Source organism: Lepus europaeus, chromosome 22 (assembly GCF_033115175.1).
Source record: "Lepus europaeus isolate LE1 chromosome 22, mLepTim1.pri, whole genome shotgun sequence".
NCBI classification, from domain to species: domain Eukaryota; kingdom Metazoa; phylum Chordata; class Mammalia; order Lagomorpha; family Leporidae; genus Lepus; species Lepus europaeus.
Window position 1 is genome coordinate 10,859,277 of NC_084848.1, and position 26,845 is coordinate 10,886,121.

Consider the following 26,845-nt stretch of genomic DNA (forward strand, 5'->3'; position numbering starts at 1 on the left):
ATATTCCCATAGATTTCAAATTTTTTTTCACAAATATAAACACAACCTCCAATCCACAAACTTGCACATCTATTTTCTAAGTGACTTATGCGCGGTTAAGGAACTCTTCTAATGGTTTCTGGTGCACAACCAGACCACGCAGTTGCGCCCCTCCGCAGCCTGCCTCTGTCTCTTCCAGGTCTCCCTTAGGGAACCCTAACTGTCCCTTAGGTCCAGGGCCACCCTCACCAACCTGAGGTCCGCCAGAACACGGCTGCGATACCACACATCGCCAGCAGATGTCGCAGTCCGACGCTCCACGGAACCAACTCCAATGACTCTAGAGCCAACCGGCAGCCATTTAGCGCCTGCTGTATACCTGCGGCCAAGCCTCCACCAGCTGGCTCACCTGGGAAAAGCGTCACCTCGAGGATTAAATAAGTTCAGTGGTGGGAAGTGGTCCGCACAAGGCCTGGGGCGCGGCGGGGTGGCGCACGCCTGCCAGGAACCCGGGGTTCGGCCCCCGCATAGCCTCGCGCCAGGCTGTACCGGCGAGGGGTGCTGCCCCGGGGCCTGCCTGCCGTCGTCCACGTGGGGGGGCCTCCTCATGCTGCGTGCTGCTCTGCTTGTGGGCTGGAACCCGGAATTTGGGGTGTGGGGGGTTTGGGGGTGCGGCGGAGGGGTTGGGGAGGGGCTTCTAGCCGGACCGCGTAGAAGGCAGACGGCCCGGGGCGGGACGGGACGCGGGGGGTCACGCTCCTGGGGTCCAAACCCAACACGAGTTTCCCCCCTCGCCAGCCCCGGCGCGCGCAGCGGTGAGGCGTGGGGGTCCGGCGCTCTCGGCAGCACCTGGGCACCTGCGGCCCCCGGGGGAGGGGGCCCCCCTCGCAGCACCGCGCGTCCCGGCCGCCGGCCCGCACGTGTCGGCCGGGCCCCGCCGCAAGCGCACGCGCGCAGGGAGGCGCCACGTGCCGGGGACCCCACGCGCGGGGAGGCTGCGCCGGGCGCGGGCGCGCGGGGAGGCGGCGCGCTCGGCCCACACCTGCGCCCCGCGCCGCGGCTGCCGGGCCCGCCCCGCGAGGCGGCGGGGGCGGGGCGCCCGCGTTGTCCCTCCCCCAGCCCCGGGCGGGGCGCGGGGCGGCCGGCGCGGCGGAACGTGGGCCCGCGCGCCCCGCCTTTGTCTCCCGGGCGCTCGCCGCCGCAGCCCCGCGCCCGCCGCTCGCCGCCGGCGCCGCTTTGTGCCGCGCGCGGCGGCCCCGGGGCGCGGAGCGGCGGGCGCAGCTTCAGCATGGACGTGACGGTCTCGGAGCTGCTGGAGCTCTTCCTGCAGAGCCCGCTGGTGACCTGGGTGAGCGCGCCCGTCCGCCGCCCCTTTGTTGGTGCGCGCCGGCGGGCCGGGGCCCGGGAGGGTCCGTGTCCGGGGCCCCGGGAGCGCAGCAAGTGGCTCTCGGCCGGGGTCGGGGTCCGCGGCTTCCGCCTCCGGAGCCTGGGTGTGCGTGCGGCGCGGGGCCGGGGGCCGGGCGGGTACACCTGTTCCCGCCGGCGCGCGGGGCCGACAGGGTCCTGGGGGAGGTCTCCCTGACCCCCGGGGCGGAAGCACTCCCGGAGAGGACCCCGCCCCCCCATACTCTCGTGGACCCCCGAGAGCAGCCGAGGGATGGCGGGGGCGGGCGGGGGCGGGAACGCCGCGTGGGAACGTGGGCGGGAGGGGTGGGCGCACCGCGTTCCGGTGGGCTTGGGACGTGAGCGATTTGTTGAAAAGGCCCTTTTCTGTGTTCTCCGCCTCGCTGGGAGGCCCGGGGAAAGTGGCGAGCAAGTTTTCCCGGGGCTGCCGCGGCCGCTGCCCGGCGGGAGGCGAGGGGGTGGGCGCGGGGCGGGCGCGCGTGACTGGTCTGCCCCCCGCCTCCCTCCCCGCAGGTGAAAACTTTCGGTGCGTTCGGCGGCGGCTGCCGGGACAACCTGAGCATGTACATGGACTTGGCGGACGGCACCCTGCTGAGCCAGATCATGCTGCAGATGTGAGTGGGGAGACGCGGCGGGCCCGGGTAGGGGGAGACGCGGCGGGGTGGTGTGTGTGGGACCGGGTAGGGGGAGACGCCGCGGGCCCGGGGGCGGTGTGTGCGGGACCGGGTAGGGGGAGACGCGGCGGGCCGGGGTGTACGGGACCGGGTCGGGGGAGACGCGGCGGGGTGGTGTGTGTGGGACCGGGTAGGGGGAGACGCCGCGGGCCCGGGGGCGGTGTGTGCGGGACCGGGTAGGGGGAGACGCCGCGGGCCGGGGGCGGTGGGTGTGGGACCAGGACCGAGGACATTTGGAGCCCAGGGCCTGTCGTCCACGTGGGGTCCGCGGTGCAGCCGACCTCAGACTGGAGGAGGTGCGGTGGCCTGGGCAGGGGGTTGAAATGAAAAAGCCCCCGTGCGTGTTGGGGGCCGCCGGACCGTGACGGCGAGTGTCCGGTTACAGGAAGTGCCCGAGCGTGGAGGGGGCTATAAAGTTTCACCGCGGGTTAGGCGCCCGCCCCAGCAGGTGCAGCTGGTGGAGTCCCACCGTGTGACCCGGGTCGAAAGCCGTTTTGGCGGCTGGGGCGGCTGGGGCGTGGCGGGGCACTGTTAGGAAGGAGGTCTGGGGCGGGGCTTGGTGGCAGAAGGCGCCCTCGCCCTCCGGGCCGGGTGCTGCGGACCACATCCTTTCCTGTAGCTGCCTTCTGCCTGTCTGTGTGATTGACAGCTGCCACCATGGCGGTGCGGGCTCCCGCGGCCCTCTTCTGTTCTCTGTGGGGACGTATTGGAGCCCTGTGATTCACAGGCGCTGGGGGCAGAATAAAACATCCCGCCGTTGGCCTTGGAGCAGGCTCCCCTGTGTCAGAATCAGCCTCCTCTCTGGTCCCTGCGGGGGGAGGAAGGCTTTGGTGTACCCAGAAAGTGGGCGTAGTAGGTGCTCACTTAAAAGGCCTGTGTGAAGCTTTGCTGTCGTTCGGCTCGTGCTGGGGCGTGCAGGCATCACCGACCTCCAGCTGTCGGCGTTTGAGTAGCTTCTGAAGACAGCTGTGCCCCCCACTCCCGCAGCGCTTCGGGGGGAACGCGGCTGGGCAGGGGGTTTTCTGAGGCTGTCTCCTGGCAGATGGGGGCTCTGCTTCCTCCTGCCCCCCCCCCCCCCGCCATGCTGCTGGGGCCCCCAGAATTGCTGCGATCCGTTGGGGCCCTGCCTTTGAAACTGCAGCCGGTCCTGGACTGTTGAACTAAGAAAACCAGCAGCGGCCCGGCCTCTTCACTCCGCTTCCACACCCAGCGCAGGCGGGAACAAAAGCCCCGGGACTGTTTCCCTTTCTTCGCTGACCTTTGGAATTCCTGGAGCCTCTACCGCTTGCTTGTGAATCAGGAAAGCCGGCCGCCATGCCTTTGAGAAATGCTAGCCCATCATCCGTCCACGGCTGCCTTCCCCCTGGCAGAGGCCAAGGGTAGGGTCCCAGAAGTGGGCCCTGGGAAGTTGGCAGCTCTTGGGGGTCCTTCTGGCCGGCTGGTGGCCTTGCAGGGGGAGCAGGAGGCAGTGGGGTGCACTCGGCAGCGAAGGGGTTACCAAGGGCAGGTGACAGCGTTTGCCTGGGGAGGAGGGGATTGAGCTGAGAGGCGGCAGTGGGAGACGCACGGTGGAATCAGACTACAAGCTGTCACTTCAGATGGAGTCGCTGCGCTCTCTGTAAAAGTTACCGCCGTTAAAAAGTCAGGAGAGGGGCCAGCGCTGTGGCACAGCGGGTAAAGCTGCCGCCTGCGGTGCTGGCATCCCCTATGGACGCCGGTTCGAGTCCCGGCTGCTCCACTTCCAATCCAGCTCCCTGCCAGTGTGCGTGGGAAAGCAGCGAAGGCTGGCCCACCTACATGCTGCCTCTCTGTCTGTCACTCTGCCTTTCACATAAATGCATCTTTCTCGTTTTGTTTTGTTTTTAGAAATGAGAAGAGCTGCATTTGGCAGCCAAGGTAGCCGGCCTGGGTCTGGTCCCTCAGTCTCTCTCCTCCTCCCTGTGTGGTGTTGGGTGTGGCTCAGAGATGGCTGTGAGGACCCGATGAGATGTGAGCATTGAGCTCAGGGCCTGCTCTGTGATAGGTGCTGACACCTGTCACTCACTTGTATGGGTGCTGTTTTGAGCTCAGGGCCTGCCCCGTGATAAGTGCTGGCACCTGTCACTCACTTGTATGGGTGCCGTTTTGAGCTCAGGGCCTGCCCCGTGATAGGTGCTGGCACCTGTCATTCAATTGTAATGTAGGGAGGAGGGCCCCTAGCTTTTTTCCATCCTTTCCCCCATATTAAAACATAATTTCATGCTGTCTGAAAGAGAACCCTCTGCCATCCTCTGGTTCACTCCCAAATGCCAGTGCTGGGCCAGGCTGAAGCTAGGAGCGCGGAATTCCGTTCGCTTCTGCATGGGTAGCAGGGCCCCAGGCGCTGGAGCCGTCACCTGCTGCCTCCCAGGGTGCCATCAGCAGGAAGCTGGACTGGGAGTGGGGCTGGGACTCAGACCAGGGCCTCCCTTGTGGGCGTGGGTGTTGCTGTTGTAACTGCCGCACACTGCTCGCCCTGGCCCCTGGTCGGGGGCCTCAGGCCGAGTCCCAGCTCCACACCCGACTCTGCCCTTCGTTGGAGCCCGGTTTCCCTTTCTGCCACTCGGGCAGATGTCAGGGTCACCAGCAGGTACGTGCTAGGAATGCCCCACCTCTTGTCCACGCTGCCTTCCCGAGACCCTGTGCTCATCGCAGCTCTGATAAGCTCTCCTGAGTGGGCAGGAGCCGCCCGTGGAGCTGCTGCGGCTCAGATAAGAGGCGCGGTACCTAACTCTTCAGAGCCATCGGGAGGCTGGCAGGTGTCACATGACTGCGCCCGGCACAGTCCCGGCAACCCTAGAAGGCGGGGTGGGGGGAGTAGTCTGTGCCCAGGGCTCCCGGTGACACCCGCGTCACGTGGGAGCGGGGGAGCCCTTGGGCTGAGCTCTCCGGGGAGGCCCAGTGCGAGAATTCTTAACTGAAGGAGGCGTGCTGCGGGGCCTGGCTGGGGCGGCGCCTCGGTCAGCGCAGTTTTGGGGGTGCCTGCTGGCACCCCAGGGGAGACACGTTTTCTCTCGTTAACCTGGGACACATTTTTTACCCTGTTGTGGGAAAATTCCTTCGGATCCCTGAGCTGGCATCAGGCAGACGAGGTGGTCCCCAGCGCTCGGTTCGCGGTCCTGTCCCGTTAGGTCGGGCACGTGCGCTCTCCCAGCCTTGATTTCCGGGTCACCAGTGAGGGTGTGGTGGTTTGTAGAGTTGGAGAGGATTAGAGAAGGTTCTGTACGTAGGAGGTGCCCAGGGGAGGTTGTTTTTGGGTCCAAGAGGCCTGGGCCAGTTCCTGCGTGCCCGTGGGCGGGGTGCCCTCGCTGCTCCGCACCTGTTAGGGGCAGCTGCTGTCCGCACCAAAGCAGTGGCCGTGTGGCGCCCTGGGACTTGGGACCAGAGTTAGTGCCCTCGCCAGGCCTGTGGTAAATTCCACGTGTTCTCCTTGTTCAGCCTTCTTTTTTGTTCCCTTGGTGCAAGCTGCAACAAATAAAAATTAAAAAAACAGAGTGGCATTAAATATTCAGCGGTCGGAAACGTCCTCGGGCCAGGAGGAGGGTCCCTGCCGCTGCTCCAGAGCACCGGGAGTTCCGTTCCCATCCTGCAGACGGAGAGGCCGAGGGTGAGAGGGCACGTGGTTTCTGAAGGAGTTTGTGTTGGAGCGAAGGGGCTGCCACTGTGGATTTTAGTAGTTTCCTTTCTGGATGCCGTACTGGGAGCTTTGAAGGAACTCGTGCTCCTCCTAGGGCCATAGGGACACCCAGGTGCACGGAACAGGGATTGCACAGGGTCTGAGCGTGTGGGGCACAGTGTTCACCTTCTGGAACCTTCCAGATGTCACCTATGGTATTCACTGATAAACTCAGATGTCCTTAATATACTTTTATACAAGTAGGGGCTCTTGGTCCTGTGTTTTGGCATCCTTTTTGGTTAACCTATGATTTTTTTTTAAAAGATATATTTGTTTATTTATTTGAAAGAGTTACACAGAGAGAAGGAGAGGCGGAGAGGCAGAGAGGCCGAGAGAGAGGTCTTCTATTGGCTGGTTCACTTCCCAACTGGCTGCAACGGCCAGAGCTGCGCCCATCTGAAGCCAGGAGCTTCTTCCAGGTCTCCCATGTGGGTGCAGGGGCCCAAGGACTTAGGCCATCCTCTGCTGCTTTCCCAGACATTAGCAGGGAGCTGGATCAGAAGTGGGGCAGCTAAGGTGCGGAACTGGTATGCATGTGGGATGCCGGCTTACCCTGCTGCGCCACGACTCTGAGTTGTGAATCGAGGAAGTCTTTGGAGTTTGACCAAAAACTGGGGCCGACTTTCCCCAAGGAAGGAGCAGGGATGCCCTGAGCCTGAGTCCTACCTGTTGGGTCGTAGCTGGGGTGGCTTTCCCTTTCGTTGGGCACTAGTTTTTTGGGAAAGGAAACTCCAGGGCTCCCACACTCTGGGTTTTGGACTTGGAAGTGCCCAAGCTCAGGCCAGTCGCCAGACTCAGGGCACCTGTGTTTCTCCCCCGTGCTCCGACGTCCTGGTGCAAGACCGCAGGGCTTTTGCGTTGGGGCCGATGGGTACAGAGGTGGATGTTCTTGGTGACAGCTGTGGGGGAAGTGCCGTGTGCAGGCGGGAGGGTGTCTTCTTGGGCTGCGGAACCCAGGGCAGCCCAGCAGGTGCGCACCTGGGCTTTGCCAGAATGAAAGCGTTTTTTGGAGGATCCTCTATGTGTTGTGCAGATGAGTGCCCTGAGGCCCAGAGAAGTGGGTGCCTGGGGGGCTGGACCGCCGTCCCCGCCTCCTGCAGCCCCGAGGTGCTAGTGTGCGGGCAGAGGGGACGCTGACGGGTGGACATCTTCCACTAGTGTGGGGCTTCGGGTTTGTGTCCTGGTAACCTGTCTTTATGCAGAGAGCCTTAGGGAGTAAGAATGGTGGTGATAATGAGTGCACTTGCCTGACGGTCACTGTCCGGGGTGTTTGTGGAGTGTCCTTTCAATCAGCAAGTGTGTCCCTGCTGCCACGTGAGGGATGCCCACGTTCCAGCCCTGAGGGTGCGCGGTGCCTTTGCACGTGCTGGGCGTGGCTTCCAGCACGTGGGTGTGGTCCCACCCACCATCAGAGTGAAACAGCAAGGGCTTGCGTCTCCCCCAGCTGTGTGAGGGAGACCGTGCGTGGCTGTGAGAACGCCGCTCGCTTCCTGGGACGCCTGGCTCGAACGGCTCCTATAGGACAAGAAGCCTATGTGGCTGGAGCTGCCCAGCCCAGCCCGTGCCCTGCAGGCGGCCGCCTTGCCCTAGCCACCATTCCCTCAGCCTGCAGGGAGCGTGGCAGTGGCGTGGCCGGGCTCCACTGCCGTGGGGGCCGGTAGGTGATGCTGTCCCCTGGCAACCAAAGAGGCGCCCATGCTGCTGCCCCAGGGAACTCCCGTGACTGTTCGGGGGCTGTAGGCTGAGCATGTAGATGGGCACAGGGACTCCGGGTGGGCGTGTCACCCGCTATGTGGCTGGGCCTGGAGCAGCTTGTGCTACCCCCAAAATACGCTCTCAGCAGCATTTGAACTGATTTGATTGACAGGGTTCCCCCAGCTGTCAGTTTTCTGTTACTGCCTTGAGCGAGTGCATGGCGTTGGGGTTTATTTCCTTACCTGCCCACGGCAGCCCCCAGCCACCATCGGTCCCGAGGAGCCGTCTCTGCCCTAAACGGAGAACCTGGAGCCGTGTCCGCACTCATCCCAGCCAGGCCTGCCTTTGGCCTGAGGGCGGGAGACGATTGCCACTTTGGGGGTTTCCCACAGGACCCCCGGGGCGCGGTGTGCGGAGCGGTGCTGTCGAGGGAGACTGGGTGCCCCTGCAGGGCTTGTCACAGGCAGGACCTGCCCAGACCGGTTTGAGGGACAGGCCCGCCAGGAAAGGGGCCTCTCTGCCCACCTTGTGTCTGGATGGCTCGCGTGTTTGGCTTGGTTCAGCTTTCAGATAATTTCGGTGTTTGGTGATTTTTGTTCAGGATAACGTTTGGGGCTGCCTTGATTGACAGGAGGTTGTCATCGTGGGAACAGAGCGGCTCTGATTGAGGTGTTGGGGGCGGGACAGCTGGGGCTTACCGGGGTCCCGGCCTGCCCCTGGCGGGTTGGGGTTTGAGGTGGGATCCGAGGGAGCAGCTCCCTGGTGGCTGGGGAGGGAGGAGAGGTGCAGGCTGGGAGGTTCGAGTTCCATTCTCCCCTTTCCTCCCCCAGAGACCCCCGGCCCACGAATCAGCGCATCAACAAGCACGTCAACAACGACGTGAACCTTCGCATCCAGAACCTGACCATCTTGGTGAGGAACATCAAGACCTACTACCAGGTAGGGGCCGCCCTGCGCCTCCGGGAACTCGGAGGTGTGCCTGGCCGCCGTTGCCACTTGTGGTTGGGGGAGGGCCGCGCACCTGCTGACGTGTGCACCTGCGCGCGAGCCGGCTCTCAGGCATCGTGTCCGGGTAGAACCCTGTGTCGACTTGCTCTCCCCAGAGAGGGTTCTTGGGGCCGCCCAGGGCATCCTGCCTTGGCGTCCAGTGTCCGGTGGGGCCTGGCAGGAAGGAGCCCTCGGGCTTATCGTTCCTGGCTCAGGCTCTTTGTGCAGGGGCTGAGGGAGAGAAGGGACCACAGGAGGCTGTGAGGGCTGCTGGGAACGGGACAGGTGCCCGCAGGAGCAGTGGCCGTGGCTGTGGGAACGCACCGTGCAGCCACGGGGTGAGGCGTGTGCGCCCTGGGGTCGGCCTGCGGGAGGGGCTGTGTGAGAGCCCCTCCCGGCCACAGGAGGGTCAGGGCTGGGCCTTGGGAGGCCTTCGTGATCTCCGTGTGGACCTTGGAGCTGGCTTTTCAGAACTTCTGTGGGCAGTGAAACTGTGTCCGCCATATGACTTCTTTTAAAAAACATTGGAGTTTTTTTTTTTTTTTTAATTTATTTATTTGAAAGGCAGAATTATGGAAAGAGAGGGAAGGACAGAGGTCTTCCATCCACTGGTTCACTCCCCAAATGGGGCTGGGCCAAGCTGAAGCCAGGAGCCTGGAACTCCGTCCAGGTCTCCCGCACGGGTGCCAGGGGCTCAAACACGTGGGCCATCCTCTGCTGCTTTCCCAGGTGCGTTAGCAGGGAGCTGGATTGGAAGTGGAACAGCTGGGATTCGAACTGGTGTTCATCTGAGACGTCAGTGTCACAGGTGGTGGCTTAACCGCTGTACCAAGATGCCAGCCTCCAAATGTAGGGATATTTTAAGAAATTATGAATTTAATTTAATTGAAAGGCAGAGAGGAAGACATTGAGATCTCCCAGTCTGCTGGTTCACTCCTCAAATGCCTTCAGCAGCCAGGGCTGTGCCAGGCTAAAGCCAGAAGCCTGGAATACCACACCCGGCTGCCGCTGCTCGAGCTGTTACCTGTTGCCACCCAGGGTTCCGATGAGCAGGAAAGTGAGCTGGACGGGAAGCGGAGCCAGGACTTGAACCCAGGACTCTGATATGACGTGCAGGCTTCCCTAGCAGTGACCTAGGCACCGCACCAAACATCTGCACCTGTGATTTTGCTTGAGTCTCCAGATGAAGCCCTGGTCACTCTGATGGACGTTGGGGGGGAGTAGAGGAGCCGAGTGCCACCTCCTGTCCCTCCAGGACTTCTGTCTGGGTTCCCAAGACCCCGGGGAATGTGGTGTGAGAACTGCTCAGGAGCAGCTCCCGGGGTGGGTACTGTGGTGTCGCAGCAGGCAAAGCCGCCGCCTGCAATATCTGTGTCCGTGTGGATGCCAGTTCGAGTCCCGGCCGCTCTGCTTCCCATCCAGGTCCCTGCTGATGGCCTGGGAAGGCCAAGTCCTTGGGCCCCGGCACCCACATGGGCGACCTGAATGAAGCTTCGGCCTGGCCCAGCCCTGGCTGATATGGCCATTTGAGGAGTGAACCAGCAGATGGACGGTCACTTTTACATGAATAAATAAGTCTTTAAAAACAAAAACAACAAAGAAAGAAGCAGGCTCCCTCCAGAGTCACGCCAGGGTTTCACCGGCCTGTGGCCAGACCCGGCCACTGCTCTAGCACAGGGCTTCCTGGTTTGTAGCCTCATCTCAGCCCTGGGGTCCTGGGGGCATCTTCAGACGTGTGAGGTCCCTGCTGGCCTGGGGAGGACCTGGCCAGCTCTGCCTCCCCTCTGTCCTAGGGCTGTGGGTGCTGCGAGGCCGGCGGGGCCGTGGCACAGCTGCGGGAGTCCTTCTGTTTCAGCCCAGACCAGGGATGTGCTGGGAGGGGCTTGGATGGGTGGCGTCCTGGGGTCCTGGAGTTGCTGCCGCCTGCACTTGGTTGGCCACCTGCTGGGAGTGTGGAGGCCTGGAGCCAGCCCCGTCCCTAAGTTACAGAGGTCTGAGTAGGGCCGGGGCTCAGGAAGAGCTGGTTGTGGGGGTCCGAGGCAGGTTCCTTTCCTTCTCCACGGGGAGTTGCACTTGGCTGGGCGGGCGGTAGGCAGGGGCATTTGAGCTGTGACCGTGACAGCCCGGCAAAGCTGGTGGTGCTTCCGGTGACCTAGGCACCTGGGCTGTGGGGTCTGGGGGCTGAGCCGGCTTGTTAGCAGGTCTGCGGTGCTTTCCATACTGTGTGCCTGGTGCTGGGGGCAGCCAATGGCGCTGCAGGGTCAGGAGACATGACCCCGCCCCCACCCGGTTGCCTGGTGGAAGGGGCTCCGGGTGTAGAGGTTGTGGGGGGGCGAGAAGCAGACGGGGCATCTGTCTCGAGCTGGGCAGGGGGGCCTGGGGCAGAGTTGTGCCCCTGACTCTGCGGGGTCAGCCTTCCTGCGGGTCCTCTGACACAGGCCTGGTCACCCAACTCCAGATGAGCCCACGCTGGGGAGGCCTGACCGTGAGACGGGAGGTCAGGGCCCAGAACGGGCTTGTGAGGCAGGCCAGAGCAGGTGCGTCTGTGGCCCCGGCGGGAGGGGGTGGGGCTGGGAGGTGGTGGGTGCTCTGCGCCTGTCTGATGGAGATCTCCAATGGACGCGAGGTTTCTGCAGTGCGCATGAGGAGCCGTCGGGTGCCCCTGCCTGTGTTGGCCAGGAAGGTGCTGTCTCGTGGCCCAGCATGACTCGCACCCTGGGTGCTCGGTCTGGGCCTGGCCGCAGGGGCCGCACACCTGCTGGAGGCTGTGTGGCCTTGAGAGGTCTTTGCTGCTCTTGGGTACGATGGAGAGTTCTGGGAGGAGGGGACGAGTCACACGGAGGGGAAGGTGGCGGGACCCTGCACCGGGTCGCCAGGCGGCCTCCGTCTGTCCAGTGCACTTGCCGCAGAGCCCAGGGTGGGCGCTTGCCTGGGGCTGCCCACCTGGAGGAGGCCGTGAGACGCCTGCATCCGGGGTTCTCAGGTTTCTTGTGGACTCCGAGCTGCTGTGTGTTTGTTTGTTTTTTTTCCTTCCGACGTTTGGTAAAAGGAAGTTTGTTGTCGCCGTAAAAATAATACGGGCTTTGTGTAAACAGCTTGGCGAGCAAACCAGTGGCGAGAAGAGCGGGGCCTTCTGCTTCCCTGTTTTGTGCCGTCGTGCGTTCGCACATCGCGTTTCCCGCCTCGCCCCAGCTCAGCGTCAGGGCCGTCGTGCTGAGGAATTTTCAAGAACTTTCTCCAGGAGGGACAGCTGCCCGGCCCGGCCTCTGCAGAGTCGGCCCGCGGTTCACGGCGAGGGCTCGGGGCGGAGCGAGGCAGGACCTGCTGCTTTCTCCGCCTGCCTCCCGCAGCTGGGTCCGGGGCTCGCCGGGCAGCCCTGGGGCTCGTCCGCCTGAGACCAGGCTGCTGCTCCCTCACCGTCCCCTTGTTCCTGTGGCCCAGGGCGGCCGTGGGGCTCTGGGGAGGCTCACGTTTGGGGAGGCCTCGGCCGTTTGCTGGGATGTGGGACGGGGCGGGTGCGGCCAGCGTGGCCCCCCGCCTCTAAGCCAGCTCCAGGTCCTCCACCTGACCTGCTGCTTCGGGCTCTTCTGGGGCCAGGGCCCTGGCATCTGCATTTTCAAGATTTCCCAGTGACTGGCCTCTCGTCACGGTGGCAGGATTGCCAGTCGGTGGCCAATAAGGGTGATTCTCGAAGCGTGGTCCCCGGTCAGCCGTGTCAGCCTTGCTGGGAATTCGTGAGAAATGCAGGCGCTGGGCCCTCCCCAGCCGCCGTGTGTGTCCGGGAGTCTGTGTTGTGAGTGACAGTCTGTGTCGTGGGTGACACTGAGGGGCCCTCCCACGGGAGCCGCTGGCTCGGAGCATCTGCAGCCAGGCCCCGGGCCAGGGGGAGCTTGGGTCTCATAGGCGCTGCTCTGCCACGTGCACATCTCATCGGGCCCTGAGACCGCAGCCGGCCGAGGAGGGGACGGGGAGGACACAGTGTGAGGTGACCAGAAGGGGCAGGGGGTGTCGCTGGCGGAGCAGCCTGGAAGGGGCAGGGGAAGCTGGAGTCGGTTGGGGCCTTGGGGCGCACTGGGGGGCTCCGCCTCTGTGTTCTGCAGCTCAGCAGGCCGGTCCATCCAAGGCGGGGCTGGGCACGGGCTCCGGGGCGAGTACCCCCAGCGGGACATCTAGGAGGCCAGCGAGTGGCCAGTGGGGAATGAGCCCGGGCCACGCCCAGCTGTTTTTCATCTGTGTCTCGTTATGTATCAGTTAAACTTTGGATGTGGATCCTGGTTCTTGCTGTGGCCTTGCGTGCTGATGTGACGCGTGCGTGTGCTTGTGAGGGAGGCAGCCCGAGAGGAGGACCGATGTCGCATCTGTCCGCTGTGCCCAGGGGTGGCGGGAGAGCTGCGGGGACGCCTGCGGCCTTCCTCCGCCTCCCAGCAGCGTGGCCGCCATCAGCGTCCTTGTCATCGCTGTAGCAGAGCACCTGAGGCTGGGGAGCAGCTTCCAGACCCGGGGTGACGTAGCCGCAGCCGCAGATGCTGAGCGTCTGAACAGCGTGGGCCGGCTCTGTGGGCGGCCTGTGCCGTGTCCCCGTGGCAGAAGGCGGAGCCACATCCAACGCATCACACTCGGGAAGCCGAGGGTGGCTCGGGGCCGTGGCCTGCTGTGGTCGCCCGGTGACCTTCCTCACAGGCCCCCCGCCTCCACACGGCCACCCTGGGGACGCTCACGCCGTATCCAGACCACCACAGGGCCTCATTGTCCCGTGATTCTGAGGTTTCCTTGGTGCTGTGCTCTGAGCACTGGGGCCTGTGGCCTGGGTGAGTTTAGTGTGTGCGGAGGGGGTCAGGACCTGGGGGTGGGCGTGGTGTGGATGGAGGCAGGGCCCTGCCCGCAGCACCTGCTCGGAGTTCCCTGAGCTGCTCTTCTTGCCCCCAGGGTGCAGCTGCCAGGCTGGTTCTGGCTCATTGGCAGGTGGAGGGGATGTCCCGAGGTTCCCCAGAACTGGCCGAGCTGGGGTGCAGGGTTGGCCCGTGAGGCCTGGCTTAGCAAGCTCCGGGGCTCAGTGAGCTCCCGTCTGCTCCTGCTGCAGCCAGGGCCAGGGGCACCCGGAAGTTCAGCAGAAGAAATACAGCTCTGGGTTGCCTCATCTGTACATTCTCTTCCCCTTAGTGCTTTGAAAAATGAACATTCAAATAGTACAGCACACACTCAGGTACCTGTTATTCAAAATAAACATGACGGATGTGAGGGTATTTTATATATTTGCTTGAGATCTTTTTTTTTTTTTTAACATGTTTATTTGAAAGGCAGAGTAATGGCAGGGGGTGGGGAGTAGGGGGAGAGAGGGAAAGGGAAAGGGAGAGAGGGAGAAAGCGAGGGAGGGAGAGAGAGCTCTTTGCATCTGCTGGTTCACTCCCCAGATGGCCACAGCAAACAGATCTGGCCAGGAACTCCATTAGGGTCTCCAACAGGGTGGCACAGGTCCAAAGCTTTGCCCACCCTCTGCTGCTTTCCCAGGTGCATTAGCAGGGAGCTGGATCCGAAGTGGAACAGCTGGGAATTGAACCGGTGCTCTGATATGGATGCTGGGATCACAGGCAGTGGCTTAACCGCTGCACCACAGTGCAGGCCCCTAACGCATGCATTGCTGGGTCCCCAGGCTGCTTCCACCTAGCCCCGTCTCCTCCCTCTCCCTTCCTGGAGGTATAACAGGATTCTCACTGTGTGTGTACACGTCTGCATTTTTACATTTTATTATTTGTTAAAAGACTTGTTTTGAAAGGTAGAGTTGAGAGAGAGATATTCCATTCGCTGGTCATTCCCGAAATGGCCACAATGGCCAGGGCTAGGCCAGGCCAAAGCCAGGAGCTTCTGCTTGGTCTTCCACATGAGTGCAGGGGCCCAAGCACTTGGGCCGTCTGCCACCGCTCTCCCAGGTGCGTTAGCAGCTGGGACTCAATCCGGCACCCACGTGGCATGTGCCAGCACGCGGGGCTGTGGCTTAACTCCTGTGCCACGGCATCAGCCCCCACGTGTGTGTTTTTAGACTCTTGCTGTATGTGTGTGCACGTGTGTGTCTGCACCTGTGTATGCCCACACTGCTCTGTGTAATCTTCAGACCGGACTTCCACGGGCACAGCACAATGCCTGCAACGTTGGCCCTTGGCCCGCAGCCTTCTGTGGTCATTGTGTTTGATAAACACGGGCTGGCCGCTGCAAATGAGAGCTATGTTTAGAAATGTGCAGCTCAGTCTGAAGAAAGACTTTTGCCAAGAGGAAGAATAGAAGGAAATAACTCTGTGCGTACCGTTGGTGGGAACAGTGGTTAACCTGCAGCTCCGTCCTCTGTGTGTGGTCTGGTGGGATGTGGGGTTTCTTTGTTTTTTTTTTTTGTTTTGTTTTGTTTTTTGAGATTTATTAATTTGAAACTCAGAGGGACAGTGAGAGAGATCTTCCATCATCTGGTTCACTTCCCAAATGCCTGCAGCAGCCAGGGCGGGGCAAAGCTGAAGCCAGGAGCTCCATCCTGGTCTCTCACGTGGTTGGCGGGGACCCAGGCACCGAGGCCGTCATTGTCCACTGCCTCCCAGGCGCCTTGGCAGGGAGCTGGGGCACAGGCGCAGAGTAGCTGGGACTTGGACTGTGTTCTAAGCTGCCACCTCACCCACTGTGCCCCAAGGCGCAGCCCACCCCCCTGCTCCGACGACTCGGAGACAGCACTCGGCGGAAGCTGCGGTCCACCATGTCGGGGCAGGTGGAGCTGGCTTCATGTTTCCGCGCGGTGTCACACTGGCAGAGGCGAAGCTGCCTTCTCCACTCTTCCCTGTGGAGCTGAAAGCGGAGGGGGCCTTTTTTTTGTTTATTTGTAGCTGACACTTAGATTCTGAAGAAATCAAAAACAGAGTTCTTGCATGTGAAAACAGTGTCTTGTTGCAGGCTAGGAAATACCAGGAAAATAAGTCCACCCGTTGTCCCACCTCCTGGGCAGCGGGGGTTGCGGGCCTGGCTCGCGCTGTGTGCAGCCTGCTTGCTGTTCACATGCGGTGGGGGGAGCGCCTGCAGCAGCCTGGCAGTTCATCAGGGCCTGGGAGCCGAGTCATCCAGAGCTGTTTTCATTCCCTTAGGGTAAACTCCGGGGGGAGGGGGGGTGGGAGAGGGAGGGGTGGTGCTGGGTCAGGGGCCGGGAGTGTTTTGAGGACTTCTGCTCCCCTGTGGGCCTTTCCCTGCTCCCTGGTGAATGGCCCATTGTGCGCTGGCTGGAGTGTCCCTGAGGCCTGCCCCTGTGCTGGGGAATCCCGGGGCGTGCCCTGGGCACTGTGCTGACACAGCCCCAGCCCTCTGTCTACAGGTGGCCAGCTTCTGTGTGAGTTCCTGGGAGTGAGCCCTGGGGCAGCGGGGCCTCCTCCTGTCCCTCTGTCTCCCATCGGTCTGTCTGTCCCTGTCCCTCGGTCTGGTCCTTGTTCCCGCGCTGGTCTAGTGGGGTGGGAGGTGGCGAGGTGAGCTGAACGTTGCAGCACCTGTGTGTGTGTGTGGGCGCTGGGCATCCTGGTTGGGGCGGCAGGGCCGGCTGTCCTGGGAGACGGAGCTTCAGGGACAGGCAGCGACGGGGCCAAGAAGATGGTGGTGAAGCACCTGCGCCCTGCTAAGGAACCCGTGCTTCTCCCCAGGGGCCTGGGCGTCTGGAGAGCTGGGAACACGGGTGGGGTCTGGACCCAGGGGAGAGCAGACAGAGGGGGCGGGCGTTCTGAGGCCCCCTGGCGGGGGAGGCGAGGGACAGGGTGCCAGGGTTCCTGATGTGACTGGAGCCAGGTAGTGCTGCCCACTGCATGGGACAGGGAGGCCGGGAGGCGGCGGCTGGACAGGGCGCGGGCCAGCTCGGTGGTGGATGTGTTGGGCGGGCAGTCTGGGGGGTTCTGAGAGCAGTCCCAGCTGGGGGGGGGGGCATGGTCACGTGAGCAGAGCAACTGACCCGGGGGCAGGGGAGGACCCCCGGGAGAGGGCCTCACCCTACAGACGCCCTCCATTGCAGGCCTCGGATTGCTGGGCACGGTGGTTGGAGCAGGCAGGGCGGGGAGGGTGAAAGGCTGGCCTAGGCCGAGTCCAGCTCCACACCTCAGGGCAGGGCCCCAGGTCAGCCAGGCAGCGGCCACAGAGGAGAGAGGGCTGCAGGAGAGAGTGGCCTCTGCTCCCAGCCTGCGGTCCCCTGTCTGCTGCCTCCTGGAGCTTGTCCTTGGAGCTCTGTGGTCAGCCAGGGTGGACAGACAGGCCAGGACTCCCGGTGATCTGCCACATCCCCAGCCTCCCGGGAGGCAGGCTTTGAATTGTTAAAATTGATATTCAGTGTATTTATTTGCAAGGCAGAGAGATGGAGATGGACAGAGGGAGAGCTCTTCCATCCACTGGCTCACTCCCCAAGTGCCCACGATGACCCAGGCTGAAGCCAGAAGCCAGGGAGAAGTCAGTCCGGGTCTCCTGTGTGGGTGGCCAGGACCAGCTACCTCCCAGGGAGGCCTTAGCAGGAGCTGGGAGTGGGAGTGCAGCGGGGACCCCAGCCCGGGGGACCCCAGCCCAGGCGCCCTGACGCGATTGGCGGGTGTCTCAGGCTGCCTCCTGGCTGGGGGCCCCACGTGGACTTGGCTTCCTTTCTGCCTTCTCCCCCTGTCCCCGGAAGAAGTGCTGTCCGGCAGGGTGAGAAGCCGCTGGGCCTGAATCCGGAGCCTTGTCCCGGCCGAGCGTTACCGGTGAGCTGGAAGTGGCGGGCCCGGTGCTGGAGGCCCTGGCGCTGGAGGCCCACAGAGTGAGGTCAGGGAACGGCTCCGGGGCTGCTGGCTTCCTCGCTGTCAGCTGCATGGAGAGGGCGGGGCAGGAAGGAAGCCACGTGTGGAGGCCCAGCCAGGGTGCCGCTGGCCAGGTTTCACCCATTGCTTCAGGCACCTCTGAAACCAGCACTTCCGGGGTGGGAGGGGTGGGAGGGCGGGAGCAGCCACCTCACCCCCAGAGCAACAGGAAGCAGAGACCACGGCTGCAGGAGGAGGGGCTCCCACAGTTAGCAGAGCTGGGGTGGAGCCCGGGCTGGGAGTGAGAAGCTGAGTGCTGGCTGTCTAGTGTCCTGGGGGCTGCTCCTCTGGCCTTAGGGTCCAGACCTTGACTGGAGAGGGGTTTCCCTCTGTCCTGAGAGCTGTCACGCTCTCCCCCTCATCCCTTTTTAGAAAATTTATTTATTTGACATGAAGAGTCACAGACAGGGAGGGGGAGGCAGGGAGACCCATCTTCCATCTGTTGGTTCTCTCTCCAGACGCCTGGAACTCCATCCAGGTCTCCCACGTGGGTGCAGGGGCCCAAGCACTTGGGTCATCTTTCACTGCTTTCCCAGGCCACTGGCAGGGAGCTGGATCGGAAGTGGAGCAGCCAGGACTGGAACCAGAGCCTTAGGGGATTCCGACTTCACGGGTTTAACCAGCCGCCCCACAGCGCCGGCCCCTCCTTCCCTGCCATGTGTTGTGGCACAGCAGGTTAAGCCAGACCAGGCCTGGTAGGCCTCAGGAGCAGGGGGAGCTGTGCTTCTTACTGGTGGTCCTCCCTGTTAGTTAGGTCTGACTTTATTTTTAACTTACTTGAGAGAGAGAGAGAGTGCGCCCATCTGCTGGTTCATTCCCTAAATACCCACAGTGGCTAAGGCTGCACCTGGTCCAATGCTGGAAGTCAGGAGCCGCCCCCCACCCCAGGCCTCCTATGTGGGTGACAGGGGCTCAGCTACTTGAGCCATCGCTGCTGTCCCCAGGGTGTGTGCACACAGCAGGAGGCTGGGACTGATGGGGGCGGGGCCAGTGAGGTCCCAGGCAGCTCCTGGTGAGCTCTGTGCTTGTGAGCAGCTCGTGTTGCGCAGAGACTCGGGCAAAGTTGAAATGAATGAAGATGAGAAACACAGCTTACCTTATAGTAGTCCCCTGAACCCAGAGAGGCAGGAAGTGGCGAGAGGTACCATTTCCTTTTGTGACAGACAGAAGGGAGACCCAAGGGGTAAGATGCTGGCTGGGACATCGCCTGGGCACTGAGTGCCGGGGTTGAAGTCTCAGCTCTGCTCCCGTGTCCTGCCACAGCCCGTGCACCCTGGCCGGCAGCAGGTGGTGGTGCAGGTGCTTGGCTCCCTGCGACCCGGTGTGGGAGCCTGCGTGGAGGCCTTGGCTCCTGGCTTCGTCCTGGCCCAGCTCCTGCTGCTGTGGGCATTTGGGGAGTGAACCAGTGCTAGGAGATCTCTGTCTGTCTTTCTCTTTCTGCCTCATAAAAATTTTTTAAAAATTAAGAGGGAAGTGGATTTCTCAAGTTTTTAAAAAGAAAAAAACCCTCTCCTTGGCCTTGGGTTTGAGTGTTGAGTGCCAAGGTCAGCGTGTTTGATGTTGGAGCCGGCTGTCGGGGAGGACTTGTCCAGGCAAGCTTCGCCCGGTGAAGCCGGCCTCGTGGCTGGGGTCCAGGGCTAATCACAGCCTTTGTTGTTCAACCGTTCCTTTTCGAAAGGCGCAGATTCTCTGCTACTTTGCCTGCCATGCGGGGCCTTAGTCCGTATTTTTCTAGTAACGAGGGGAAGGGCGAGGGAGTGGTCCTCGTACATGGAGGGCTCCAGCCGGGACTGGAGAGAGGCCGAGGGTGCCAGGCCCTGCACCCCGATTCTGAGTTTCTTGGTGACAATGGGGTGGGGGGAGGAGCAGAGATGAGGCGGCCAGGTGACCCCGTGAGGGTTCTGTTGCTTTGGGGTTGGGTTTTCAGGTTTAGGGTCGAGGGATTGTGGTCTACGTAAAGGGGTATCCTCTGTAGGGAAGATGGGGTACAGTCTAGCGTCTAAGAGACAATTCCTGTTGCTTCCGTGAACTGCTGCTGGGCTGTGTCCTGCCAGCCCTGGCGTCAGCTGGCTGGGAGGGGGCAGGTTTGCATGTGGCCAGCCCTGACCCGGATGGGCCGGAGGGCAGAGCGCACTGCCCACCTCCTCTGCTCGGGGCCTCGTGTGTCAGTGTTCCCAGCCGAGTGACTGAGGCTGTGCCATTCGGCCTCACCTGTGAGACAGGAGGCACCCCCTGAGGCTCATGGGACAGAGAGCAGTGATGGCGGTAGCACCCGTGTGGGAGGGCACCCCCCTCCAAATAAAGCCAGGAAGAAAATCCAGCGCAGAGCTCGGCAGCTGCAGAGGCCCAAGGTCCAGCCCTGGGCGAGTGGCCTTGGACAAGCGACTTCATCTTTGGGGGAGCCCTTATCTGAGCAGTGGGGCTGTGCCTGGTGCCTGCCAGGGGCACAGCATGGGGTTCGACAAGGGCCTTGTACTGCAGGTGCCAACGAGCTTGGTTGGCAGGAGCGCTGGGCCGTGGAGGGGTGGTGGGCCGGCCCACCTCTCTGGGCCACTGTCTGTCCATTTATTACTGCACGAATGATCCAGGGTAGAGCTCCCTGGTTGATCTGGATTGGTGAGATACATGTGCACTGTGTGTGTGGGAATGTGCGCGTGAGCACGTTCGCAGCCTGCTGTGTGCTCGCTGTGTGCTCAGAGCTTGCCCAGGGGTCATCTCAGCAGGGGACGCCTCCCACCAGCACGAAGCTCCTTAAAGCAGGTGCCTAATCCTTTGTGGGCGCAGGGCCACCCATGGCTGGCTTGGCAGCGGATGGCTCTGGGCTGCAGTCACCCTCCTCGGCCCGACCTGGGGAACAGGGCCTCCTAGGCTGCCTCGGGGGGCCCTGGGGGCAGACGAGGAGGGGCAGTGCAGGACGGCCCCTGCTGCTTTCACACCGACTTCTCCTCTGGTGCTGGCTTTGATGGGAATGCCATATGTCAGGCCCAGGGAGGCTCACTCCCCAGGGGATGCAGATTAAATTGATTGTTTTCAGCTTGGTCTCGCCAGCCTGGCTCCCTGGGCTTTCTGAGGTCGAGGCTTAATGACTTTAAAGTCTTCAACCAAACGCCTCCTCCCAGACCTGTGTCCCCCCACGGGCTCATCTTCCTGTTCTTCCCTGTGAAGTGGGGGACCTGTGGCTGCCTCGAGTTCCTGAAGCCCTGAAGCCCGAGGGCGGGGGCAGCTGCTTCCTGCCCCGTGCGTGGGGCGGTGGTGTCCCAAGCCCGGGGTCCTGGAAAGGAAAAGGGCCGGTGGCCTCTGGTGACCCCGGGCTGCTCTGATAACTGCTCAGAGCAGGAGGAAGCAGGATGGGGCCCAGGTGTGGGTCCCCCGGGACGATAGTGGGCGCACCCAGGCTGCCTCTCCCAGCCCCTGGGCTGCACCCCAACCAGCTGGATCTGCCAGCCCTCCCCCCAGGCGCCCTGGCCAGGGTGTGACCGTCTCTCTGTTGTCCCCGAGGGTAGGTAACTGGGGTGAGGGCCTGGCTTGGGAGGCCTGGGAGGGAGACGCGTGGCACGGCACCCCAGTGCCTGCCGAGCAGGGGCCGGTGTGAGATAGGCCCGGCTGCCGCCCCGCCCCTGCCCTCGCACATCTGGCTGCCTCTGTCCTTCCGGCCCAGCACCTTTCCTGTCCGCCTCTGAGGCCCGAGTGCCGTGAGCCTGAGCAGTGCCGTTTCCATCATCACCGTCGTCATCTGCTCCCAGCTCTGATCTGCGCTCTGTGTCCTGGGGCAGGAGCTGTGGCGGCCTCTGCCCTCCCTGGGTCACACCTGGCTCCGTTGCCCACCCCCACGCTGCAGTCCCCACAGCCGTCATGGCTGCTCCCCTCCCTGGCTGGCACCAGACTCCTGGGTCAGGTTTCTGTTAGGGGCTGGTGAGGACCCTAAAGCGTTCCCACTGTGTGCGTTTGGCTGGTGCCTGGTTCTGGCCCCGGCTCCTGCACTCCCTGTTCTGTTTCCTGCTTACCAGACCCCGGGAGGCTGGAGGTGATGGCTCAAGTACTTGGGTCCCTGCCACCCCGTGGGAGACCTGCAGTGACTTCCTGGCTCCTCTCATTGTGGCCTTTAGGGGAGTAACCCAGTGGGTGGGCGCTTTCTCTACTTTCCTGTCTCTGTCCTCAAATGTTTGAAAATTAAAGAAGCACCTGCGCAGGGACGCTGGCTCTCCACCCGGGACAACGTGACATTGGGGCGGGCGGGGCGGGGCGGAGCTGCTGTGGCAGTCCTTGGGTTTGCCCCCCCCCCCCCTTTAAGATTGATTTATTTATTTGAGAGGGAGAGAGATCTTCTATGTGCTGGTTCACATGGGACCAGGCTGAAGCCAGGAGCCTGGAACTCCATCTGGGTATCCTGCATGGGTGGCAGGGGCCCGAGCCCTTGAGCCGTCTTCCGCTGCTTTCCCAGGTGTGTTAGCAGGGAGCAGGGTTGGAAGTGGAGCAGCCGGGACTTGAACCAGCGATGGAGATGGCAGCTCAGCCTGCCGTGCCACAATACCACCCCTCATCTGCCCTTGTAAGCACACAGGGGCCTAGGCAGCAGGCAGTGGGAAACGTGGCCGAGGAACCATGCTGTCTTCGTCCCTTTGAGAGGATTCCGCTCCTCCAGCTGTGACTTACCCAGGGCTCCCTCTGCCCCGCGCTCGCGTCCGCTCCTCCAGATTCCTGGGTTCTGTTTTCTTTGAGGCGGTGCGTGGCAGGAAGGGATGATCGACGCCCAGGTTTATGAGTCGTGTAGGTCCTGGGGTCTCAGCTCCTCCCGTGTGGACCCCAGGAGGGGAGCCAGACTCCCCGGACGCGGCTGGGCGGTGGGAGCAGAGCTGCCTGGGAGCAGCTGTCGCAGTCAGCCTGCAGGGTCAGGAGTGAGTCGGTGATGGGACTTGGACCCTGAGCGTGTGTGCAGGTTTGGTTGGAACGAGTTTAGGGCATGGGAGGGGGACGAGCTTTAAGCTCCAGACGGAAGCAAAGCTGAAACACGGGAGCAAGGCGGGTCGCGCCAGCGGCACAGTGAACTGTTAGAAACTTGCTGATTTTAGAAGGCAACTGACTTTTAAAAAGCAGGCAGTTACTATTTAAGGGATAGTTTTATTTTTCAGGGATTTATATGAGAGGCAGAAGGACAGAGAGGGAGGGCGGAAGGGAGAAAGAGAGAGCGAGGTCTTCCATCTGCTGGTTCACTCTCCGAATGGCTGCAGCAGCCAGGGCTGGGCCAGCTGGAAGCCAGGAGGCAGATTCCATCCGGGGGTGGCGGAGACCCAAGCACCATGAGCCATCCTCTGCCGCCTCCCTAGTTGCGTTAGCAGGGAGCCGGATTGGAAGCCAGTTCTCTGTTACGGGGTGCCCGTGTCCCAGGTAGCGGCCCCACCCGCTGCAGCGCGGTGCTGGCCCCAGAGTTCCTGCTTTGCAGGATGAAGGGAGCCCTGGGGAAGGTGGCGGTGGTGGTTCCACAGCTCTTCACGCTGCAGAGCTGTGCACTTGGAAATGGTCAGGCCGGCGCCGCGGCTCAGTAGGCTGAATCCTCCGCCTGCGGTGCCGGCACCCCGGGTTCTAGTCCCGGTCGGGGTGCTGGATTCTGTCCCAGTTGCGCCTCTTCCAGGCCAGCTCTCTGCTATGGCCCGGGAAGGCAGTGGAGGATGGCCCAAGTGCTTGGGCCCTGCACCCGCATGGGAGACCAGGATAAGCACCTGGCTCCTGCCTTCGGCCATTGGAGGGTGAACCAATGGCAAAAGGAAGACCTTTCTGTCTGTCTCTCTCTCACTGTCCACTCTGCCTGTCCAAAAAAAAAAAAAAAAAAAAGGTCAGAGAGGCGAGTTCATGTGCCAGTGACTACAATCAGAAAAACAAAAACAGGAGGCGATGAAGGCAGTCGGGGCCTTTTGCAGCGAGAGGGTTTTGATGGCGAGGATGGTGACAGCCAGATACATGGGTGCAGCTTCTGAGGCTTCCAGAACATTCCAGCTTGTTCCCGCCGCTGTGTTAAGTGAAGTGCTTGCCGTCCCAGGCAGTGGCACTCCTGGGCATATCTCAGTCTTCACCTCACAAGGTGTTTATTCTCATCTCGAAGATGGGGAGATGCCAGCTCCGAGGCGAGGACCCGAGAACCCTGTCGCAAAGCTAGAGATGTGGCTCGGTGAGCGACACCCACCGCCTTCCTTCCTGGAGCCCCGTTCTCCCCACTCCAGGCAGGGGAAGCAGGGTGCTTCTGCCCCGTGCTCTGGGCTTGGGAAGTGTCCGGTGTTTTGACCTTTTTTTTTTTTTTTAAGATTTATTTTGTTTATTTTAGAAGTGGAGTTAGATCTTCCATCTGCTGGTTAACTCCTCACATGGCTGCAGTGGCCGGGGCTGGACCAGGCCAAAGCCAGAAGCCAGGAACTCCATCCAGGCCTCCCACATGGGTGGCAGGGTCTCAAGCCCCTGGACCACCCTCTGCTGCCTTCCCAGGCTCAAGAGCAGGGAGCTGGATGGAGGTGGAGCAACCAAGACTCGAAGCGGTGTTCATATGGGATGCCAGTGATGGATCAACCTACCGTGTCCTAACACTGGCCTCTTTCAGCTTTAAAAATTTTTAAATAATTTTTTGTCATTTTATTTGAAAGAGACAGCAATCTTCTCTTTTTTTTTTGGACAGGCAGAGTGGACAGAAAGAGACAGACAGAGGGAAAGGTCTTCCTTTGCCGTTGGTTCACCCTCCAACGCACCATGCTGATCCGAAGCCAGGAGCTTCTCCTGGTCTCCCGTGCGGGTGCAGGGCCCAAGCACTTGGGCCATCCTCCACTGCACTCCTGGGCCATAGTAGAGAGCTGGCCTGGAAGAGGGGCAACCGGGATAGAATCTGGTGCCCTGACCGGGACTAGAACCCAGTGTGCCGGCGCCGCTAGGTGGAGGATTAGCCTGTTGAGCCACGGCGCCGGCCAGCAATCTTATATGCATTGATTAATTCCCCAAATGCTTGCAACAGCTGAGACTGGGCCAGGCCAAAGCAAAGAACCTGGACCTCAATCCAGGTCAGCCACGTGGGTGGCGGGGAACCATGTAGTTGAGCCATCGCCTGCTGTGTCCCAGGTGTGCATGAGCAGGAAGTGGATCCACAGTAGAGGAGCCAGGACTGGAATCAGCACGCCAGGGTGGCTGCAGGTGTGCCAGGTGAGCCTCCGTTCTGGATCTCTAAAAAAGAAAAAAAATTCAAGGTCGGTTAGACTTTGGGAATCGTATAATAGAGACCCTCTGTTGGCCTTTTGCAAGCAGTGACCCAGGCACCTCTATAGCGGGTAGTGGAGGGTAGGAGAGGGAGGGTGTGGGCTGGGCCCAGCAGTGCAGGTGGGAGCGCTCCCCCAGCAGCCTCTGCGTCTCGTTGGGTTCTGTGCTGTCAAAGAACCCTGGACTGGGTGATTTATCAGCGGGGAGCCCAGGTCTCGGGGCCGCATCTGGTCGGGGCCCTCTGTGCCGTGTCCTAGCCTGGTGGAAGGTATCTTGGCGTGGAGGGTATGGGATGGGAGAGGAGGGGCAGAGGCCAAGCTTGTCCTGTTCCTGGGAGCATGCTCCTGTGGGAGCTAGCCCCCTCCTAACATACCCACGTTGTCTCCGTGACCTGGTCACCTCTTCCAGCGCCCACCAGAGCCAAATTCGGGGGACGTCCTCTGTGACCACAGCACCTACCTCCCGGCCTCCAGCACCATTCCCCACTCGGCTTTCACCGCTGCAGGTGCTGCTGAGGTGGCCTTGTGCTGGTCCCTCGGGGACCGGCAGGTGTTATGCCCAGCGGGTGGGGCTCCATTCTCTAGGTCTGGTGAGGAGGTGGAGATGCTGGAAGCATCTGTGGGGGGGATGGGAGGGTTCTGTGGGTGCCAGCAGGCATGAGGTGGGCCTGTGTTGAGGGTGTCCACGGTGTTAGGCTCAGTTTCCTGTGCGGCCTCCACCCCATCACGGGGACTAGGTGAGCAGGATCCAATGGCGTGTTCTTATTTTTTGTTTTCGATTCTTCTCTCCTCTCTTCCTTTCAAAGGAAACACCTTTTCAAGTGGAGTCAGCCTAGGGCTGTTAATCTCGGGTCCCAGCAGCCCCGACACGCCTGTTGGTGATAGAGAGGCCGCAGGCAGAAAGACTTGCTAGAAGTTCATGTTTAAATCAGACCGGGATTAAGCTGTCAGGCACGGAAGCATCCCTTCCCCCTTGAAGCCCCGTGGGTCTGGGTCACTGGCTTCGGCTTTGAACTTGGAGTCACAACTAGAAGGGTAATTGGTAGCTTGCCCGGGGGGAGCTGGGAGGCTCGGAGGACAGTGCAGCAGAGGTCGGGGTACCTGGCCCCTTGTACCCTTTTAGTGCTGGACTTGGAGGGAGGGTGGGGAGGGGTGTGCTTTGCTTTGCTTTTCCTTCCTTTCTTCCTCCCCTCCCCTCCTCTCCCCTCCCCTCCTCTCCCCTCCCCTTCCTTCCCCTTTTATTTGAAGGCCAGAGTTGGGGATGGGAGAGACAGAGCAATCTTCCATTTGCTGGTTCATTCCCCTAATGGCCGCAACAGCCGGGGCTGGGCCAGGCCAAAGCAGGGAGCTTCATCTGGGTCTGTCATGTAGGTGCAGGGACCCAAGCACTCAGGTCATCTTCCACTGCTTTCCAAGACGCGTTCCCAAGGAACTGGAAAGGAAGTGGTACAGCCAGGACTCAAACCAACACCTGCCTGGGATGCCTGTGTTTCAGGTGGCGGCTGAATCCCTAACGCCACAGCCAGCCCTGAGGGTCACCCCCTCCGTAGGCCATTAGCTGCTGGGGCCTTAGGCTCCCTTCTGAGCTTAGAATGAACCAGCTGGGGCAGGCATTTGGCACCCTGTTAACGTGTGTCCCTGGGATGCCTGAGTCTGAGTTCTGTCTCCAGCCCTGAGCCCAGCTCCTGCTGAAGTGCACCTGGGAAGGCAGTGGATGATGGCGCAAGGATTGGCTCCCTGCCACCCACGTGGGAGACCCGAGTTGGATTTCTGGCTCCTGGCTTCCACCTGGTCCAGCCCTAACTGTTGCAGGTGTTTGGAGAGTGAACCAGAGAATGGGAGATCTGTGTGTGTGTGTGTCTGTGTGTTTGTATTTTTAAGATTTATTTATTTGAAAGAGAGTTACAGAGAGTGAAGGGAGAGGAGAGAGACACAGATCTTCGTGCACTGGTTCACTCCCCAAATGGCTGCAGTGGTCGCCCTGGCCAAAGCCAGGAATCTGGAATTATAGACAGGTCTCTCACATGGGTGGCAGGGGCCCAGAGACTTGGGCCATCTTCCTCTGCTTTCCCGGGCACGTTGGGAGGGAGCTGGATCAGAAGTGGAGCAGCTGGGATCTGAACTGGTGCTCACATGGGAAGCTGGCATCATAGGTGGTGGCTGACCTGCTCCTGTGCCACAGCCTGGCCCCTGTCTGTTTCTTCCTGTGTCTCTCTGCCTTTCAAATATGTGAAAATAAAAAAATGAAAAATTTTAGAAAATGAACTAGTTTGACCCTCATCCTGTCCAAGTGCTTTCTGCCTGCTAGGGTTTTTCCTGGGCCTGGTGCTGGCTGGCATCTGGTCCCCTGCCGCG

At 61.6% G+C, this 26,845-nt stretch overlaps 1 protein-coding gene across 1 annotated transcript in view; it reads left to right on the forward strand.

Moving 5' to 3' along the window:
* The first annotated feature begins 1,267 nt into the window (after window positions 1-1,267).
* CCDC88C (coiled-coil domain containing 88C) overlaps window positions 1,268-26,845 on the forward strand; it is a 118,870-nt gene continuing 93,292 nt past the window's right edge. The window contains 3 exon segments of the mRNA XM_062181247.1: window positions 1,268-1,327; window positions 1,897-1,997; window positions 8,277-8,385. Of these exon segments, the coding sequence (XP_062037231.1) occupies window positions 1,268-1,327; window positions 1,897-1,997; window positions 8,277-8,385 (270 nt within the window).